Source organism: Amblyraja radiata, chromosome 5 (genome assembly GCF_010909765.2).
Source record: "Amblyraja radiata isolate CabotCenter1 chromosome 5, sAmbRad1.1.pri, whole genome shotgun sequence".
In the NCBI taxonomy this organism is placed as follows: Eukaryota; Metazoa; Chordata; class Chondrichthyes; order Rajiformes; family Rajidae; genus Amblyraja; species Amblyraja radiata.
The window spans coordinates 6,878,151-6,899,497 of record NC_045960.1 but is presented as its reverse complement, the minus strand read 5'-3'; the positions used below and the strand labels follow the sequence as shown (position 1 = coordinate 6,899,497).

At 44.7% G+C, this 21,347-nt stretch overlaps 1 protein-coding gene across 1 annotated transcript in view; it reads left to right on the top strand.

Moving 5' to 3' along the window:
- rbks (ribokinase) overlaps positions 1 to 21,347 on the top strand; it is a 182,221-nt gene that overhangs the window by 49,740 nt on the left and 111,134 nt on the right. Inside the window, exons 3-4 of the mRNA XM_033020557.1 lie at positions 16,415 to 16,478; positions 17,019 to 17,081. Coding sequence (XP_032876448.1) covers positions 16,415 to 16,478; positions 17,019 to 17,081 — 127 coding nt within the window. The remainder of the gene's footprint in view (positions 1 to 16,414; positions 16,479 to 17,018; positions 17,082 to 21,347) is intronic.

Below are 21,347 nucleotides of genomic sequence, written 5' to 3'. Positions count from 1 at the left end.
AAGTCCATATAGACAACATCCACTGCTTTACCCTCGTCAATTTCCCTAGTAACCTCTTCAAAAAATTCAAGAAGATTAGTCAAACATGACCTTCCTGGCACTAATCCACGTTGACTGTTCCTAATCAGACCCTGTTTATCCAGATGCTTGTATATATTATCTCTAAGTATCTTTTCCATTAATTTGCCCACCACTGAAGTCAAACTAACAGGTCTATAATTGCTAGGTTTACTCTTAGAACCCTTTTTAAACAATGGAACAACATGCGCAGTACGCCAATCCTCGGGGACTATTCCCGTTTCTAATGACATTTGAAATATTTCTGTCATAGCCCCGGCTATTTCTACACTAACTTCCCTCAATGTCCTAGGGAATATCCTGTCCGGACCTGGAGACTTATCCACTTTTATATTTTTCAAAAGTGTCAGTACTTCTTTTACTTTGAAACTCATAGTATCCATAACTACTCTACTCGTTTTCCTTACCTCACATAATTCAATATCCTTCTCCTTGGTGAATACCGAAGAAAAGAAATTGTTCAATATCTCCCCCATCTCTTTTGGCTCTGCAGATAGCTGCCCACTCTGTTTCTCCAATGGACCAATTTTATCCCTCGTTATCCTTTTGCTATTAATATAGCTGTAGAAAGCCTTTGGATTTACTTTCACCTTACTTGCCAAAGCAACCTCATATCTTCTTTTAGCTTTTCTAATTTCTTTCTTAAGATTCTTTTTACATTCCTTATACTCCACAAGCACCTCATTTACTTCATGCTGCCTATAATTATTGTAGATCTCCCTCTTTTTCCGAACAAGATGTCCAATTTCCCTTGAAAACCAGGGCTCTTTCCAATTTTTACTGTTTCCTTTCAACCGAACAGGAACATAAAGATTCTGTACTCTTAAAATTTCCCCTTTAAATGTCCACCATTTCTCTTCTACATCTTTCCCATAAAACAAAATGTCCCAGTCCACTCCTTTTAAATCATCTCGCATCTCATCAAAGTTAGCCTTTCTCCAATCAAAAATCTCAACCCTAGGTCCAGTTCTGACCTTCTCCATAATTATATTGAAACTAATGGTATTGTGATCACTGGACCCGAACTGCTCCCCAACGCATACCTCCGCCACCTGTCCCGTCTCATTTCCTAACAGGAGGTTAGGAAATGAGACGGGACTGCCCCTCCTCTAGTAGGTACCTCTATGTATTGCTGCAAAAAAACTATCCTGCACACATTTTACAAACTCCAACCCATCCAGCCCATTTACAGAATGTGTTTCCCAGTCTATGTGTGGAAAGTTGAAATCTCCCACAATCACTACCTTGTGCTTACTACTAATATCTGCTATCTCCTTACATATTTGCTCTTCCAATTCTCGTTCCCCATTTGGCGGTCTATAATACACCCCTATAAGTGTTGCTACACCTTTCCCACTTCTCAGTTCCACCCAAATAGCCTTGTAGAGGGAAGTGATTCAAAGAGTTTGTGGCCAGGGTGAGAGGGGTCAGAGATGATCTTGCCCGCTCGCTTCCTGGCCCTTGCAGTGTACAGTTCATCAATGGGGGGAAGGTTGCAGCCATTAATCTTCTCAGCTGATCGGACGATTCACTGCAGCCTCCAGGTGTCGTGCTTGGTGGCTGAGCCAAACCAGAGCATGATGGAGAAGGTGAGGACAGACTCTATGATGGCCATGTGGAATTGGACCATCATTGCCTGTGGCAGATTGTGCTTCCTCAGCTGCAATAGGAAGTACATCCTCTGTTGGGCCTTTTTGACTGTAGAGTCGATGGTAGCCCCCCACTTAAGGTCCATGGAGATGATGGTTCCCAGGAACTTAAAAGACTCCACAGATGTGACTGTGGTGTTGTTGATGGTGAACGGGGTGAGGGGAGGGGAAGCTCTCCTAAAGCCTACAATCAATTCCACTGTCTTAAGAGCATTGAGCTCTCGGTTGTTGTGATGGCACCAGGACAGCAGCTGTGACACTTTCTGTCTGCAGGCAGATTCCTCCCCATCCTGGATCAGTCCAATCAGGGTTGTGTCATCCGCAAACTTGAGAAGCTTGACAGAGGTGTCTGTGGAGGTGCAGTCGTTGGTGTAGAGAGGAGAGAGTACGCAGCCTTGCAGTGCTCCTATGCTGTGCGTTTGCGGGTCCAAGATGTGCTTTCCCAGCCTCACATGCTGCTTCCTGTCTGTCAAGAAGCTGGTGATCCACTGACAGAGGGGTTCAGGCACAGTCAACCGGGAGAGTTTGGAGTGTAGTAGCTCTGGCACAATGGTGTTGAATGCAGAGCTAAAATCAACAAATAGGATGCTCGCATAGGTCCCCTGGCAGTCTAGGTGCTGTAGGATGAAGTGCAGGCCCAGGTTGACTGCATCATTCACAGATCTATTGGCCCAATATGCAAACTGCAGAGGGCCCAGCAGGGGGGTTGTGATATTTTTCAGCGTGACCAGCACAGGCCTTTCGAGTGTCTTCATGACTACAGAGGTCAGTGCGACAGGCCTGTAGTCGTTAAGACCAGTAATCCTTGCCTTTTTGGGTACAGGGACAATAGTGGAGACTTTGAAGCAGGCAGGGACAGTACCGGTTTGCAGGGACTGGTTAAAAATATCTGTATAGACCGGTGCCAGCTGTTTGGCACAGAGTTTAAGAGTAGAGGGGGAAACATTGTCAGGTCCTGGAGATTACCGGCTTTTTTGTCCTCTGAAAAGCCTCTCCACCTCCTCCATTTTTATTGTTGATATTGGATAAGTATTAACTTATAAAAGTGATAACTTATAAAAGTCTCATCTTGTATGTATGTGTGTGTCTGTGTATGTCTATCTTCGTCAAAACGCTATGCGGAGGCGCTAAAATTCCTCTACATTCTTACTCACATTTTTCCCGTCCACGCCATAATCAGGTTCCCTTCAGGTTTGATACTATATTTCACGTTATTGATGATTAAAGTTTTAAAAAGCCAACTTTGAAAACAATAACAGCCTGTGAGAGTGAGACTTTTCTAGCAGCTTCCAGTGATGATGTCACAATGCCTTCTCACAGTTGTCAAATCACAATGGGATCTCATTTACACAAGCTGCCGTGAAAATTCCGAAAACTAAAAATGACACCACAATGTGATCTCTGCTGCTCTCTGCTGCTGACCTCTGTTGTAAGGAGAGGGAAGTAGTGGGGGAGATTTAAACATTTTAAAGTGACATTTAAAAGTTGGATTTCTTCAAATCTGCACTGGCAGTAGACAGTTATGCTCACAATGCCCTACCGGCTACAATGTTTCTATCCCAGAGTCCTTCACAGCAAATGTCCTTCAGGGAAAGAATCTGCCAGCCCAACCCAGCGCAGCAAAGTTTAATGATTAGATTTGGATAACAAACTTGTCGGTGGCACTTACATCACATTAAATCTTAGTGCAATTGCTTTTTTTAAAAGTTTAAAATGAGCTGCACAGTGAGTGATTGGTGGAAACGGATACCGTTGGGGGAACGGGTTACATTGGGGGAACGGGTGATGGGGGTGATTGGCTCCGGGGGGCGCCTGTCTCTGGGGTGACGCCGCGCCCCCCCATCGCGATGGGGGACTTGTATTGTATTGTATTGTATTCAAATTTATTGTCATTGTCTCAGTTAGAGACAACGAAATGAATTTCCCTTACAGGCAGTATCATAAAAATAAAAATAAATAAATAATAATAATAAATAATAAAACATATTAAAAATAAAATAGAATTTAAAAAAGCACAAACACTGAAAGTCCACGACACAACATAACACAGTGGCACCAAGGTGAGGAAGGCACCATAGTCCAGCCAGCCTCCCCTCCGTTCTTCCCAGATTTTCACTCGCGGTCGAGGCCTTCCTAGCACCCGCAGTCGCCGGGGCCCAACTTGGTCGTACTTGGTCTAGTAAGATTATCAAATTAAGAGAGGCATAGATAAGGTAGACAGTCAGAACCTTTTTTCCAGGGTGGTAATGTCAAAGGATAGAGGGGACAGCATTAAGGTGAGAGGGGGCAAAGTTTAAAGGAGATGTGCAGGGCAACCTTTTGGTGGGCCCTGGAACCGGTGCCGGGGGTGGTGATGGAGGCAGATAGGATAATGGTGTTTAAGATGCTTTTAGATAGGCACATGGATAAGCAGGGAATGGAGAGGTATGGATCACATGTAGCAGATGAGATTAATTTATCGTGGCTTCATGTTCGGCACGGACATTGTGGGCCTATGGCCAAATTCCTGAGCTGTACGTTTCTGTGTTCTATGTATCATAAGTATGGTATATGTGCATCGAAAGACTGAGATAGCGGAATCCGTTACGAAACTTGTATAAAAGACATTTCTTACTGCCAAATACTGTCCTTAGACTCTCTAAATTATGCAGAACACAAAACACATTTTTAAAAAATCTTTCTTTTGAAAGAGTTTTCTAGTTTAGTCCCAAACTTGTCCCTCACAATTCAAGTAGTGATCATCTGTTGTCTTTTGAAGATGTCCATGAAACATCTTGCATCGTACTTTCAAGTAGTGGGTTCCAGATCAACAACGCTGTATGGAAAAACATTCCTGCTTTTCATTTGCTAAATATTTTAACTCTGTGGTTAGTGGTAACTGTGGTGTATGTATACATGTGCACAGTATAGTTAAAGCTGAATAAACTAGTTGCACATGTGCTCGCAGTTCACTGTTTATATTCTCTGCTTTGCTCGGATTTGAAATAAGGAACACATACATATAAGCACGTAAATTCAAAACTTGGCAATAAGGATATATGGTTATATCGGGCGGCACATTGGCGCAGCGGGTAGAGCCGCTGTTTCAAAGCGCCAGAAACCCGGGTTCGATCCTGACCTCGGGTGCTGCCCGTGCGGAGTTTGCACGTTCACCCTGTAACTGCGTGGGTTTCCTCCCACATCCCAAAGCTGCCCGTGTTTGTCGGTTAATTGACCCTCTGTAAAAATTCCCCTAGTGTGTAGGGAGTGGATGCGTAAGTGGGATAACATAGAACTAGTGTGAAAGGGTTGGTGTGGAGTCAGTGGGCCCAAGGGCCTGGTTCCATGTTGTATCTCTAAAGTAATCCAAAATTAACAAAGACAAGCAAAGTTTTGGGTCACTGGAAGACCATTGATGAATATGGCTTCAACGGTCTACCCAGGAAACCTGTGGCCACTTATTTTAACGTAGACTTCGTACAATGATAAGTTCAAATCTATATTACTAAACCTATGACCTTGACCGCTTTTGGCCCACTGCGATTTCCGACAGAACGCCGCCACCTACGGCCGTCATCTTTGGCCACCTCGCTCAGAGCCCCCCCCCCCCCCCTCCGCCTTACGGGTGCGGAGGATTTTTCCCATCGATGACAAATCAGAGAGATATTAATGTTTTTAAAACATTCACCATTCTCTAAGCCCCTGCTAGAGGGAGGGGGAGGGACTATAAAACCAGGAAGTGGTGTGCCTCACAGTCTCTGCAAGATGGATGAAGCCAAGGGTCACGTCTCTCTGAGCTCTGAATTACACTGAACAAATGTCTACACAACTGTGAGTACCCTTAATGTGGTTTGAAAATGAAAATATGGTTTGTTTGAAGTAAAAAGGCACTGCCTGCAAATGGTTGTTTGGGTGCTTTGGCTTGAAGTTGAAAGGCACTATAAGTAGTGCCTTTCAACTTCAAGCCAAAGCACCCAAACAACCATTTGCAGGCAGTGCCTTTTTACTTCAAACAAACCATATTTTCATTTTCAAACCACATTAAGGGTACTCACAGTTGTGTAGACATTTGTTCAGTGTAATTCAGAGCTCAGAGAGACGTGACCCTTGGCTTCATCCATCTTGCAGAGTGCCTTTCAACTTCAAGCCAACGCACCCAAGCCACCATTTGCAGTAAGCTGCAAATGGTGGCTTGGGTGCGTTGGCTTGAAGTTGAAAGGCACTACTTACTGCAAATGGTAGCATGATGTTGAAAGGCACTACTTACTGCAAATGGTGGCTTGGGTGCTTTGGCTTGAAGTTGAAAGGCACTACTTACGGAAAATGGTGGCTTGGGTGCTTTGGCTTGAAGTTGAAAGGCACTTCTTACTGCAAATGGTGGCTTGGGTGCTTTGGCTTGAAGTTGAAAGGCACTACTTACTGCAAATGGTGGCTTGGGTGCTTTGGCTTGAAGCTGAAAGGCACTACTTACAGCAAAAGGTGGCGGGTGATTTGGCTTGAAGTTGAAAGGCACTTCTTACTGCAAATAGTGGCTTGGGTGCTTTGGCTTGAAGTTGAAAGGCACTACTTACTGCAAATGGTGGCTTGGGTACTTTGGCTTGAAGTTGAAAGGCACTACTTACTGTAAATGGTGGCTTGGGTGCTTTGGCTTGAAGTTGAAAGGCACTACTTACTGCAAATGGTGGCTTGGGTGCTTTGACTTGAATTTGAAAGGCACTACTTACTGCAAATGGTGGCGTGGGTGCATTGGCTTGAAGTTAATAGGCACTACTTACTGCAAATGGTGGCATGAAGTTGAAAGGCACTACTTACTGCAAATGGTGGCTTGGGTGATATGGCTTGAAGTTGATAGGCACTACTTACTGCAAATGGTGGCTTGGTTGCTTTGGCTTGAAGTTGAAAGGCACTACTTACTGCAAATGGTGGCTTGGGTGCTTTGGCTTGAAGTTGAAAGGCACTACTTACTGCAAATGGTGGCTTGGGTGCTTTGGCTTGAAGTTGAAAGGCACTACTTACTGCAAATGGTGGCTTGGGTGCTTTGGCTTGAAGTTGAAAGGCACTACTTACAGCAAATGGTGGCTTAGGTGCTTTGACTTGAATTTGAAAGGCACTACTTACTGCAAATGGTGGCGTGGGTGCATTGGCTTGAAGTTGAAAGGCACTAGTTACTGCAAATGGTGGCATGAAGTTGAAAGGCACTACTTACTGCAAATGGTGGCTTGGCTGCTTTGGCTTGAAGTTGAAAGCACTACTGCAAATGCACTTACTTCCTGTTTGCACTGTATATTGATTTTAGATAAAACGCTACCACTTACGGCTGTGATTTTTGGCCATCTTACTCGGTCCCCCCTCCGCTGAGCAGGTGCAGAGAATTCTTCCAATCAATGAAAAATAAAAGTGTTATTAGTTTTTTTTAAATGTTGAGAATCTCTCCTGTCAATCACGCCCTGAAAGCCACACCTTTTCCGGTGGGAGGGGGAGGGGTTATAAAACCCGGAAGTGTGGGTGTGGCTCAGTCTCTGCATGATGGAGGAGGGAGAGGTCATGACTCTGTCTGAGCTGTGAATCAACTGAACACACTGAATGTCTACTGAACTGTGAGTTTGGTGTTTTGTGTTGTTTTCTGGTGGTTTCACCCTGCATGAAATGGTATGAAGCTGCATTTGAATTTGGTGGCCATGGACCCTGCTTGAACTGGAATGAAACTGCACTTGAATTTGATGGCCTTGCATCCTGCTTGAAGTGGTATGAAGCTGCATTTGAATTTGGTGGCCATGGACCCTGCTCATAGTGGTAAGAAACTGCACTTGAATTTGGTGGCCCTAGGAACATGGATTTGAATTTGGTGGCCTTGCACCCTGCTTGAAATTGAATTTCAAGGAATAGTCATGAGTCAACTGCCAGCCCACCAGCCGTGAGTGAGCTGCCAGCAGATCAGGCTTGAGGGACTGAGCTGCCACCCCAAGAACCCAAACCAGCATTCCAGAAAGCCCCCCCACTGGCCACCAATTTTGGAATTGGTGGAGAGGTGGAATATTGCGTCGGGGGGCCAGCCCTCCCGTGTAAACATGGGACCCAACAGGCCCCACTTAGTCTAGTATTAATATATATATATATATATATATATATATATATATATATATATATATATATATATATATGTGTGTGTGTGTATATATGTGCATAGAGAAGTGTGTATTTATAAATATATAGACATACACACACCACCACGCGCACATACATATAAAAACTAAACCAATGCCCCCAAGTGTATGACGTTCAGAGCTTATTGGGTTGTAGTGTTTAATAACCTTTTTCTGTCATTTGTTTCAATGCCATGGAAATCAAATGTAATTAGTGAGGTAGAACAAAAATAACAAGATAGAATTCAATCCCAAACTGTATAAATTGTGGAGAGTTACAAATCTACAACTTGGCATGGAAAGACAATCAGCAAATGTGTTGTCTCGTTGAAGGTCTTGCCCCAGTGCTGTGACTTTGATAGCTTCTGAAAATGCAAGCTGCGTTCCAGGTTTGGGGCATAATTAATTAGTACATTCAATCAAAGTTATTAAACATAATTGTGTAGGAAGCAACTGCAGATGCTGGTTTAAACCGCAGATGGACACAAAAAGCTGGAGTAACTCAACGGGTCAGAGCGCGTCTCTGGAGAAAAGGAATAGGTGATGTTTTAGGTTGAGACCCTTCTTCAGACTGAGAGACAGGGGAACAAGAGATAGAAATGGTGATATGGGGGGGGGGGGGAGGGGAGGAGGAGTGCGGTGGCGTGGGGCAGAGGAGGAGAAGATACTGTCAGCATTTGAGATTAAAAATCTGCATCAGGGCTCGGAGTGCAGAAGGATGTAAGCCGGTCTGAAGAGCAGTGAGAGAGGGGTGAGACGAGGATTGGTAATGATGGGTGGATCGAGGGGTGGAAAGGAATGATGGGCAGATGAAACCAGGAGGGGAAGGGGTGAAGTTGGCAGACAGAGGCAGGGAGGGGTAATAGATGGATGCAGACAAGGGGGAAAACATGGACATAAAGAGCCGGGAGGGTGAGGGAGGAGACAGCTGCTGGAGGCTGATACAATGTCTACAGATGCTGGATTAAACGCCATTTGAACAGGTACACGGATAGGACAGGTTTAGAGGGGTATGGGCCAAAAGCAGGCAGGTGGGACTAGTGCAGATGGGACATGTTGGTCAGCGTGGGCATGTTGGACCGAAGGGCCTGTTTCCACAATGTAAGACTTCAATTGTTCAGCACATCGACATGGCAGCATGCTGTATCACTCACTCACGGACTAAAGGTACAAGTGCCATGAATGAAGAGTACAGTGAACTTGAAAGAGTCTGAAGAAGGACCCCGATCCAAAACATCACACATTCCTTCTCTCCAGAGATGCTGAGTTACTCCAGCATTTTGTGTCTATTGGCAGCAAACGACTCTTGTGTACTGACTAGGTGAGGTCTGCTGTATGATTTGACCGCAAAACAAAGCATTTCACTCGACCTGGGTTCAGGAGACAATAAAGTACCTTTGAAGAATTTTGACAAACGTTTGACAGTGATCAGCCAATGGAGCTATTACTGGTTGAAGGAGATTATGTTATCTGATCAACCTTGGTGGGCAAAGTTCGGCTCGGAAAATTAAAATGAGACAGAAAAAAGAAGAAAAAAATGAAATGTCGTGAGCTTGCAGATGACTCGTGTGTAGAGGGATCCAGGTGTACTTGTGCCTGATTTACAATATCCTCACATGTCCATACTGGAGATGATTAGGAAAACGAACAGTTTGTCACAAATGTTTGCAAGGGAAATTAAGTGTAGTAGTAAGGAGGTTATGCTGCAGGTATATAGGGCACTGCTGAGGCCACACCGGGTGTACCGTGCACAGTATTCCCTTATTTAAGAGAGGATGTTAATAACACAGAAGCAATTCAAAGGAGGCTTACTTGGCTAATTCCTGGAATGGGCAGATTGCCTTATGAGGAACGGTAAAACAGACTGAGCTTGTATTTGCTGCAATTTCAAAGAGTTTTGATTCAAACACATGCTCCTGAGGGCTCTTTACAGGCTGGATGTTTAGATTAGTTTAGTTAGGAGTTATGGCGCCGACCAGTAAATCCTGTATATTAACACTATCCTACATACACTAGGGACAATTTTTACATTTACCGTCAATTTACCTACAAACCTGTACGTCTTGGAGTAGCTGTAGTAGGTCCAGATTCAAGTGTTCAAATGTATTGTAAATAATGGAGTTGCCAATGGGATCCACAAGGCTAAAACAAAATGCTTCTTCATAACTATTAACCTTGCTGCCATTGTTCTCAGTTCTTTACCTTTCCCAACCATGTAAAATGTCTCGCAAATTATTAATGTTCACAAGTTCATAAGAGCAGAATTAGGCTATTCGGCCCATCAAGTCTGCTCCGCCGTTCAATCATGGCTGATTTATCTTTCCCTCTCAACCCCATTCTCCCGCCTTCTCCCCATAACCCTTGACACCTGTACTAATCAAGAACCGCTCAATCTCCGCCTTCAAAATACCCATTGACTTGACCTCCACAGCCGGCTGTGGCAATGAATTCCACAAATCAACACCCTCTGGCTAAAGAAATTCCTCCCCATCTCCTTTCTAAACAAACACCATTTTATTCTGAGGCTATGGCCTCTGGTTCCACACTTTTCCACTAGTGGAAACATCCTCTCCACATTCACTCTATCTATGATTCAATCGATCTCTTCAAACTTTCCCACCATTACACAAATGATCATTTTCTTTGACCATCCTTTGAAATTGGAGCTATTTAATCGATAGCCAGGACTGTGTTGCTTGCACTATGATTAAATGAATATGGTTCCTAAGCACTTTTCTCCGTAAAGTTGACAAGTTGTGAAGTCCACATTGATCCACAAGTCGCTTGTGTCTGAAGAAGGATCTTGACCTGAAACGTCACCCATTCCTTCTCTCCAGAAATGCTGCCTGGCTCTGCTGAGTGACTCCAGCATTTTGTGTGTCTTTTGCTTCTAATAATTTCCTTCTCTGTCATTATTTCCGTATGATTCACAAATTGTCAATCTATCTACGATACGATCGAACTTTATTTATCCCAGGAGGGAAATTGGTCTGCCAACAGTCCTAAAACACAACAAGATACATGAAACATGAAATTAAAGTGACGAGTGGAAAGTCCAGGATTGGAGATGTGCAAAGGTTGGGGGGGTGAGGGGGGGGGGGGGGGTGGTGGAGAGAAGGGAGTCAGTCTACCCCACAACAGAAGGGGGAGGAGCTGTATAGTTTGATAGCCATAGGTAAAAGGGATCTCCTGTGGTGTTCTGTGCTGCATCTTGGTGGAGCCAGTCTGTTGCTGAAGGTGCTCCTCAGGTTGGCCAGTGTGTCATGGAAGGGGTGAGTTGTATTATCCAAGATGTTCCACAGTTTGAGGAGAATCCTCCCCTCCAAGATCTCCTCCAGTGAATCCAATTGATTCCAACTAGCTGATTGAGTTGGATTTCCTTTGAAAGCCCAAGTAAAGCAGCTTTGTCAAATGATTTACCCCAAAGCAAGGTGAATGCACTGGCCAGTCCTTGTCCACTACATTTGTGGGATTCATTCTGAGGAGCAAATTCTCAGCTAGTGACTGTTCTTCAGTTTGGAAGGGCTTGCAAGAAATCACCAACTACAAGGGGAAAGCCCCCCCGCTCTTTGGACAATCATCAGCTGACCAACAACCTGAGCGATTGGGTTTGACAAGCAGAAACGTAACCCTGGTACCCCCTGGCCACTCCAGACTGTTAAAGCTTACACGGCCAGATGAGGAAATATTATATAATAGAACCGCTCGGACAGTGACTTTTATATAAGCTAGGTAATTTGCAAAAGAAAGGCTTACGGTTTTCAGAAACATATGTCTCCTAAAGAAATAAAGTACAAAGAAACACATACAGCGAGCAGATGAATCAAAACATAGAAACGCTAATCTGAACCTGCATAGCTTAGTTTATTGCTTTGATTGCATTGAGGCAGTGCTTTGGCAGGATAGATTAGAGGGCTCGTCTAGGGAGGCTATTTGGGTGGAACTGAGAAATGGGAAAGGGGTAGCAACACTTATAGGGGTGTATTATAGACCGCCAAATGGGGAGCGAGAATTGGAAGAGCAAATATGTAAGGAGATTGCAGATATTAGTAGTAAGCACAAGGTAGTGATTGTGGGAGATTTCAATTTTCCACACATAGACTGGGAAACACATTCTGTAAATGGGCTGGATGGGTTGGAGTTTGTAAAATGTGTGCAGGATAGTTTTTTGCAGCAATACATAGAAGTACCTACTAGAGAAGGGGCGGTGCTGGACCTCCTGTTAGGAAATGAGACGGGTCAGGTGGCAGAGGTATGCGTTGGGGAACAGTTCGGGACCAGTGATCACAATACCATTAGTTTCAATATAATTATGGAGAGGGTCAGAACTGGACCTAGGGTTGAGATTTTTGATTGGAGAAAGGCTAACTTTGAGGAGATGCGAAAGGATTTAAAAGGAGTGGACTGGGACATTTTGTTTTATGGGAAAGATGTGGAAGAGAAATGGAGTACATTTAAAGGTGAAATTTTAAGAGTACAGAATCTTTATGTCCCTGTTCGGTTGAAAGGAAATAGTAAAAATCGGAAAGAGCCATGGTTTTCAAGGGAAATTGGACACTTGGTTCGGAAAAAGAGGGAGATCTACAATAATTATAGGCAGCATGGAGTAAATGAGGTGCTTGAGGAGTATAAAGAATGTAAAAAGAATCTTAAGAAAGAAATTAGAAAAGCTAAAAGAAGATATGAGGTTGCTTTGGCAAGTAAGGTGAAAGTAAACCCAAAGGGTTTCTACAGCTATATTAATAGCAAAAGGATAACGAGGGATAAAATTGGTCCATTAGAGAGTCAGAGTGGACAGCTATCTGCAGAGCCAAAAGAGATGGGGGAGATATTGAACAATTTCTTTTCTTCGGTATTCACCAAGGAGAAGGATATTGAATTATGTGAGGTAAGGGAAACAAGTAGAGTAGCTATGGAAACTGAGATTCAAAGAAGAGGAAGTACTGACACTTTTGAGAAATATAAAAGTGGATAAGTCTCCAGGTCCGGACAGGATATTCCCTAGGACATTGAGGGAAGTTAGTGTAGAAATAGCAGGGGCTATGACAGAAATATTTCAAATGTCATTAGAAACGGGAATAGTGCCGGAGGATTGGCGTACTGCGCATGTTGTTCCATTGTTTAAAAAGGGGTCTAAGAGTAAACCTAGAAATTATAGACCTGTTAGTTTGACGTCAGTGGTGGGCAAATTAATGGAAAGGATACTTAGAGATAATATATATAAGCATCTGGATAAACAGGGTCTGATTAGGAACAGTCAACATGGATATGTGCCTGGAAGGTCATGTTTGACTAATCTTCTTGAATTTTTTGAAGAGGTTACTCGGGAAATTGATGAGGGTAAAGCAGTGGATGTTGTATATATGGACTTCAGTAAGGCGTTTGACAAGGTTCCTCATGGAAGGTTGGTTAAGAAGGTTCAATGATTGGGTATTAATGGTGGAGTAGCAAGATGGATTCAACAGTGGCTGAATGGGAGATGCCAGAGAGTAATGGTGGATGGTTGTTTGTCAGGTTGGAGGCCAGTGACTAGTGGGGTGCCACAGAGATCTGTGTTGGGTCCACTGTTGTTTGTCATGTACATCAATGATCTGGATGATGGTGTGGTAAATTGGATTAGTAAGTATGCAGATGATACTAAGATAGGTGGGGTTGTGGATAATGAAGTAGATTTTCAAAGTCTACAGAGAGATTTATGCCAGTTGGAAGAGTGGACTGAAAGATGGCAGATGGAGTTTAATGCTGATAAGTGTGAGGTGGTACATCTTGGCAGGACAAATCAAAATAGGACGTACATGGTAAATGGTAGGGAATTGAAGAATGTAGGTGAACAGAGGGATCTGGGAATAACTGTGCACAGTTCCCTGAAAGTGGAATCTCATGTAGATAGGGTGGTAAAGAAAGCTTTTGGTGTGCTGGCCTTTATAAATCAGAGCATTGAGTATAGAAGTTGGGATGTAATGTTAAAATTGTACAAGGCATTGGTGAGGCCAATTCTGGAGTATGGGTTACAATTTTGGTCGCCTAATTATAGGAAGGATGCCAACAAAATAGAGAGAGTACAGAGGAGATTTACTAGAATGTTGCCTGGGTTTCAGCAACTAAGTTACAGAGAAAGGTTGAACAAGTTAGGGCTTTATTCTTTGGAGCGCAGAAGGTTAAGGGGGGACTTGATAGAGGTCTTTAAAATGATGAGAGGGATAGACAGAGTTGACGTGGATAAGCTTTTCCCACTGAGAGTAGGGAAGATTCAAACAAGGGGACATGACTTGAGAATTAAGGGACAGAAGTTTAGGGGTAACATGAGGGGGAACTTCTTTACTCAGAGAGTGGTGGCTGTGTGGAATGAGCTTCCAGTGAAGGTGGTGGAGGCAGGTTCGTTTTTATCATTTAAAAATAAATTGGATAGTTATATGGACGGGAAAGGAATGGAGGGTTATGGTCTGAGCGCAGGTATATGGGACTAGGGGAGAATATGTGTTCGGCACGGACTAGAAGGGTCGAGATGGCCTGTTTCCGTGCTGTAATTGTTATATGGTTATAACGCTGTAGGAAATTGTATTTGATACGATTTTGTGTTGAAGAATGGATTACTGAATAGGGCCTCTTCTTAGGCCAGAGGTCATCTGCTCTTTCTTTATGTCACATTCTTGAGCTCCGAATGCGGCATAAAAATAAAGAGTTATGGCCGGTTATGCTGAGTTCGAGACAGAATTTAAGGCTGAGAGACAATAGACTCTGCGGTTAGCTTTGGCTATGTTAAATTATAATGAGGTTGAGATAAGGGATTGATGCTTGGAAAGGAAAAGAATCAGATTGATGGATTTGTGACCTGTTTATGGAAAGTCGAAGTAGCAGATGTACTTCTGATGTAATGGTCTGAAGTTGTGAATCTACCTTTGTTCTGTAATATTTGTAAAAGGCCTTGCAGATGAGATTGGAAATCCAGCTCCCAGATAGCAGGAAAAGGGGCTGCAAATTAGAATGAAGCTGTATCCTGACACAAAACACATATCATCAATTGTTGACAGATTTACGACCCATGTATACTTGGAGTTGGGAGGTGTGTGGGTTTGAATTTAACTTAGAAACTGTGTAATTCGGCAAACTCATATAATTAATGTTTTAATACATAGGTAATAGTATTTTAAACTGTGTAGAATTGTAGTGAAACCATTTATGAAATGTAATGTGTCTTAGTAGGACTGTAAACATTAGACTTTGTTTAGATTTATAGAAATATCTTTCTTCTTGGTATGGAAAGTGTGTATGACTTGTGTGGTCATTGTATTACATATGTATCTTATATTTTGAGGAGTGGTCTTTGATAATTGAGCCTACTAGGGGTTTTGCTGTGTTGAAATAAAATAATTCTAAACAAAGTTAAATCACAGGCAACCGAAGGTTGTAAAATGAGGCCAGAGGAGGGGGGATCATGCGATTTATCTGTTGTAAATCACCAGAAGGCAGAAGGACTCCGATGATTGGTTACTAGCTTGTCATACCCTCTGTATCTGAAATGTCTAATACCTATATAAATGGCATGAGTTTCTATCAAAACTACTATTCTCTCTGGACCCGCCCCAGAGTCTGTTGGAAGGTTCAGAGACTAGTCTCAGCTGAATAAAGAATCGATTTCAACAGCTACAAGCGTTTGTCAATTTGACTTTAGATTGACAAAAGAACTCAGTTTAACACAGACATAAAAACAGCTGTTTTCCACGACTAGTAGCTCTACTCAATAACCAAAAGTCTGTAGCCTCCTTTTGCTCTGGTATTTTATTTCATTCACATGTTTAATCGATAGTGTTTTATTATGAATGTTTAATGTTTTATGTGTCATTCCTAACTGCCACTGTATGTCATGTTGTCACTTGCGGGCGGAGCACCAAGGCAAATTCCTTGTATGTGAATACTTGGCCAATAAACTTATTAATTCATGCATTCATTAATTCAATTTTAAAGCCCATATTAGCCGCTTCTCCTGGCCTCCCTACCATCAGTATTAATATTGAATGCATTTGTCTGGTATTTTGGATCCTTGTCCAGGTTAATGATGAATAGATCATCACAGACAAAACTCTTGCAACTGCCTGTTTATGTTTGGTTCAGAGATACAGAGATCCCACCGAGTCCTCGCCGACCATCGATCACCCATTCACACTAGTTCTATGTTATCCCACTTTCTCATCCCCTCCCAACACACCCAGGGAAATTTACAGAGGGACAATGATCCTACAAACCCACACGTCATCGGGGTGTGGAGAGGAAACCGCAGCACCCAGGGGAAACCCACAACGTCACAGAGAGCACATGTAAACTCCACCAAAAAGCACCTATGGTCGGTATCGAACCCGGGTCTCCAGCACTGTGAGGCAGCCGCTCTACCAGCTGCGCCATCGTACCACCCTAGTGTTGTAAACAAATTTCATTGAATGTATATTCTATGAGCCAGCTTTGAGTTATTTCAAATTGATTTATTAGAATTTTAATCTTGTTGAGGTGGGCTAAGGTGTGCCAGCCTGGAGAAGCTCTTTCCTAATCTTTTCTTCCCTCATGAAACAGGTTGGGAAAGATTCATTTGGAGAAAATTACATCCAAAACTTCAAAAGTAATGGCGTATCTACAGGTATTACTTCAAAATATTGTTTTCCAAGCTTGGGAAAAGATTACCAATCCGCCATGAGATTATTGTCGGCTTCCCATCCAATTTTTCCTGAGTTGAAAAGCTATTTCAGTAATCATGCTTCCCGATGTTAAATTACATTTGCCGGCTGTGATTAAACATGTTAGACCGGGGGCAGCTTTGACATAAATCAAATCTCCTCGCATTCTAGTGTGCAGGCAGGAACTGCAGATGCTGGTTTAAACCGAAGATAGACACAAAATGCTGGAGTAACTCAGCGGGACAGGCAGCATCTCTAGAGAGAAGGGTTGGGTGATATTTCGAGTCAAGACTCTTCTTCAGTCTGAGGAATGGAATGGCTTGGCAATGGATTGCTTGCCCAAATTTTGCAGTCTGAAGAAGGGTCTCGACCCGAAACGTCACCCATTCCTTCTCTCCAGAAATGTTGCCTGTCCTGCTGAGTTACTCCAGCATTTTGTGTCTACTTGCATCTTCATCGTATGCTGTGAGTTATTGTGTGTTATATCAGTTTTTTCTTTGCAGAATACGTGGGCCAAACAAGTGAAGCATCGACAGGAGTTGCTCCCATTACAGTGAACGATGACGGTACTGTACAAACTTGACATTGTCAGGCTTCCTTTGCAACTTGCTTATCTTTTGAATCGTTATCTTAAGAACTGTATAGACGAAACAGCGGTAGAGTTGCTGCCTTACAATGCCAGAGACCCAGGTTCGATCCCGACTACGGGTGCTGTCTGTACATTGTATGTACGTTCTCCCCGTGACCAGCGTGGGTTTTCTCCGAGATCTTCGGTTTCCTCCCAGACTCCAAAGATGTATAGCTTTGTAGGTAAATTGGCTTGGTAAATGTAAAAATTATCCCTAGTGTGTGTGGGATAAGTGTTAAAATGTGCGGACGCTGGTCACCGCTGATCTAGTGGGCCAAAGGGCCTGTTTCCGCGCTGTATCTCTTAAACTAAAATTTAAACTAACCAATGTACAGTTAAAAAAGTGTCTTAAAAATATTCCTTTGTGCATGTAACCTGGATAGCAAACAAAACAAAGTTTTCCACTGTCTCTCAGTCCACGTGGCAAGTGTCACAGCACCAAAGGTTCATTCCTAACCTCCGGTGCTGTCTGTGCGGAGTTTGCACATACTCCTTGTGATTGCATGGGTTTCCTCCCGGTGCTCCGGTTTCCTCCCACATCCCAAAGACGTTTGTGTTTGCAGGTTAATTGACTGTAAAATTGCCCTTAGTCTTAGAGTGTAGGGGGTGGATGAGAAAGTGGGATAATGTAGAACTAGTGTGAGCGGGTGATTGATGGCCAGCGTTGACTCGTTGTGCCAAACGGTATGTTTCTGTGCTGTATCTCTGTCTAAACTCTGGTGCAAACCAATTCCTGTTCCAAATGCTTCAGCGAGTACTTCAGCCGGTCAGGCAGCATCTCTGGAGAAAAGGAATAGGTTATGAATAGGTACCAAATATGTTGGCTCAACTATGGATTGCTTGCCCAAATTTTGCAAGAATGCATTGTCACTGTTAAGGGAGTAAAATTATGCAATGGGCGTCTCCATAAAAAGTTTCTCAAAAGCACGGTAGGAAGTTCAGGCCGGTTACTTTATTTCTCTCTACAGTGATAGGGAATAGTATCTAAATGAAAATAGTACAGGTTCACCACCATTTTAACAGCACCCCTGGTTCCAGAGTCTTTCTGATTTAAGATAGACACAAAAAGCTGGAGTAACTCAGCAGGGCAGGCAGCATCTCTGGAGAGAATGAATGGGTGATGTTTCGGGTCGAGACCCTTCTTCAGACTTTTCTGATTTATCCGTTTTGCCGCACTAATAGAGGCATGACTTCCGAGAGTAGCCGAACGATACTGCAGGCGGAGTAGGAGGCCATGATAACCTCCATGTCGACCTCGGATGTCAGCTATGGGAACGGATCTGCCGGCTCCGGCCGGGATGCAGTTCTAGAGCCCCGGCCGCAGCGGGCAATTTGGACCCACCCACCCATCAGGAAGTCCTGATGAGGTTGAGCCACATTTTCGGGAGGACTTCCAGGAGGGGTTTCAAGTGTGCTTGAATTATTTTTGTCCCGATTAAAGGAGGTACCGCTCCATCAATTGCCAGAAAATCAGTGGTGGACCTGTATTGTGAAACAAATACATTGGAATATCTCAGATCATCAACTTGGAACATTAAACAGTACAGCGCAAGAACACAATGCCTGTGCCCAGCATGATGCCATGTTAAACTAATTTCCTTTGCCTGCGTGTGATCCATATCCCTCCATTCCTGCATATCTGTGTTCCTATCTAAAAGCCTCTTAAACACTACCTGATTTTTGCAACTGCTCTACTACCACGCCTGACAACGCGTTTCAGGCACCCACCACTCTCTGTGTAAAATAAAACTTGCCCCGCACATCTATACATAACTAAAACTCTGATCTTGTTATCTTCTGGTTTGGCGGTTTTTCTATTTGCGCAAAAACGGTTTGCGATAGCGCTATTATTTTTCACCAGTTCACTCACCATTCTCCTGTGCTGTGAGTCCACCAAGTTTTGTTCCGATTGGTTGAATGCCATAAAAGTTAGCGAGGTTTAAAAATCCTAAAACTGTGCGTGTGCAGATTGATCTCTTCTGCCAGTCAGCCCCGCGTGTTTTAGTCTCTTCCCCTGTCTCTCCCCGGGACGGTCCTCCCCTTCCTGCACCATCGTGTCTTTACTGGAGCTGAGGGTGGCCAGCAGAGTTTTCCAACAAGACTTTCAGGGGGACCTGAAGCAGCCCAGCCCCAGCCCCAAGCAGCAGCCCCAGCCCCAAGCAGCAGCCCCAGCCCCAAGCAGCAGCCCCAGCCCCAAGCAGCAGCCCTAGCCGCAAGCAGCAGCCCCAGCCGCAAGCAGCAGTCCCGCCCCAAGCAGCAACCCCCGCCCCAAGCAGCCCGCCCCAAACAACATCCCAGCCACAAGCAGCAGTCCAGCGTCGGAAACCCGATCCAGCCCAGCCCAGAGTCGGAGACCCAGTCCAGCCCGGAGTCGGAGATGTCGCCAAACAGAAAGTGGAGATTCTGATGCCGGCGGAGGAGAACGACCATCGCACCGGCAATTCCAGCCCCTACCCCTCTGGTCCCCCTCGCTGGCTCCTCCCCCTCCCCAGTGATGTCCCCCTCTCCCCAATGGCTCCTCCCTGTCTTTTCTCCGAGCTCATTGCCCCCCCGCCCACACACCCCTCTGCCCCCACAACTCCCCCCGCCCACACACCCCTCTCCCTCACACAACACCCCCCCGCCCACACACCTCTTCCCTCCACAAGCCCCCCTGCCCACACACCCTCTGCCCACACACCCCCTGCCCACACACCCCCTGCCCACACACCCCCTGCCCACACCCCCCCTGCCCACACACCCCCTGCCCACACACATGCACCCCCCCCACACACGCACCGCCCCCACACACGCACCGCCCCCACACACGCACCCCCCCACACACGCACCGCACCGCCCCCATACACGCACCCCCCCCCCACACATGCACCCCCCCACACATACCCAAGCCCCCACACACCCCGCCGTCCACATACCCTCACGCTCACACCACCCGCCCCCACAACCAAGGGGAAATGAGCCGTGGCTGCGCAGTTAGGGGCTATGGGTGAGTGATGGAATATTACTTTGGGGGAATGGGTGAGTAGTGGAATATTGCATTGGGGAATGGGTTGCATTGGGGGACCAGGCCTCCCATCTGACTGGGACCCAACGGGTCCACTTAGTCTAGTCTATTTTAAAATGTGTCTCTCTCACCTTAAAGCTATGCGCTTTAGCTTTTACATTTCCAGCCTGGGGGAAAAAAGGTTCTGACTCTCTGCCCTAAAAATCAGAGAGAGGAAAAGCAAAATGTTGCAGAATCAGTGATCCCTCGTATCAGGTGGGTAGGGGGTGTGGATAGGAACCAGTGTCACAGGAAGGTTTAAGGCCTAACGATCAACTTGGAGGTTGCTGGGAACTAGGCCATGACATGACGAACCGTGGACTTTAGTTTAGTTGAGAGAGTAACAAGCCCTTCGGCCCTACGAGTCAGTGATCCCCGCACACAAGCACTATCCTACACCCACTAGGAAAAATTTACAATTTTACCAAAGCCAATTAACCTACAAACCTGTACATCTTTGGAGTGTGGGAGGAAACCGGAGCACCCGGAGAAAATCCATGCGGTCACAGGGAGAAAGTACAAACTCCATAGGGACAGCACCCGTAGTCAGGAATGAACCCGGGTCTCTAGCGCTGTGAGGCAACAACTCTACCACTGCGCAACCGTGCCGCCGTAACAATAGGTCACCCTCGATACCTGGCAAGAGGTTGATTGATTGATTGAAAGCTACAGCATGGAAACCAGCCCGTCAACATGCCGAGTCCACTGTCGACCTGGTCACACTAGTGCTGTGTTATCAGAAAGATCACTTTCACATCCACTCCCTATACTCTAGGGGGCAATTTACAGAGTCCACTTAACCCACACACCCACATGTCTTTGTGATGCTGTACTTGAGGATGTTGCTAGGACTTGAGATCATGAGTTATAGGGAGAGGTTCGGCAACCGTGGACTTTATTCCTTCCGTAGGATGCTGGAGAATGATCTTATAGAGGTGTATAGAATCATGAAGGAAATCAATAGGATGAATGCATAGTCTTTTACCCAGAGTAGGTGAATCGAGAACCAGGGGACATAAATTTGTGAGAGGGGAACAATTTACTAGGTACCTGATGGGTAACTTTTTCACACAGAGGGTAGTGGGTGTATGGAGCAAGCTGCCAGAGGAGGTAGTTGAGGCTGGGACTACAGGTAGTTGAGGTAGGTACATTTAAAATACT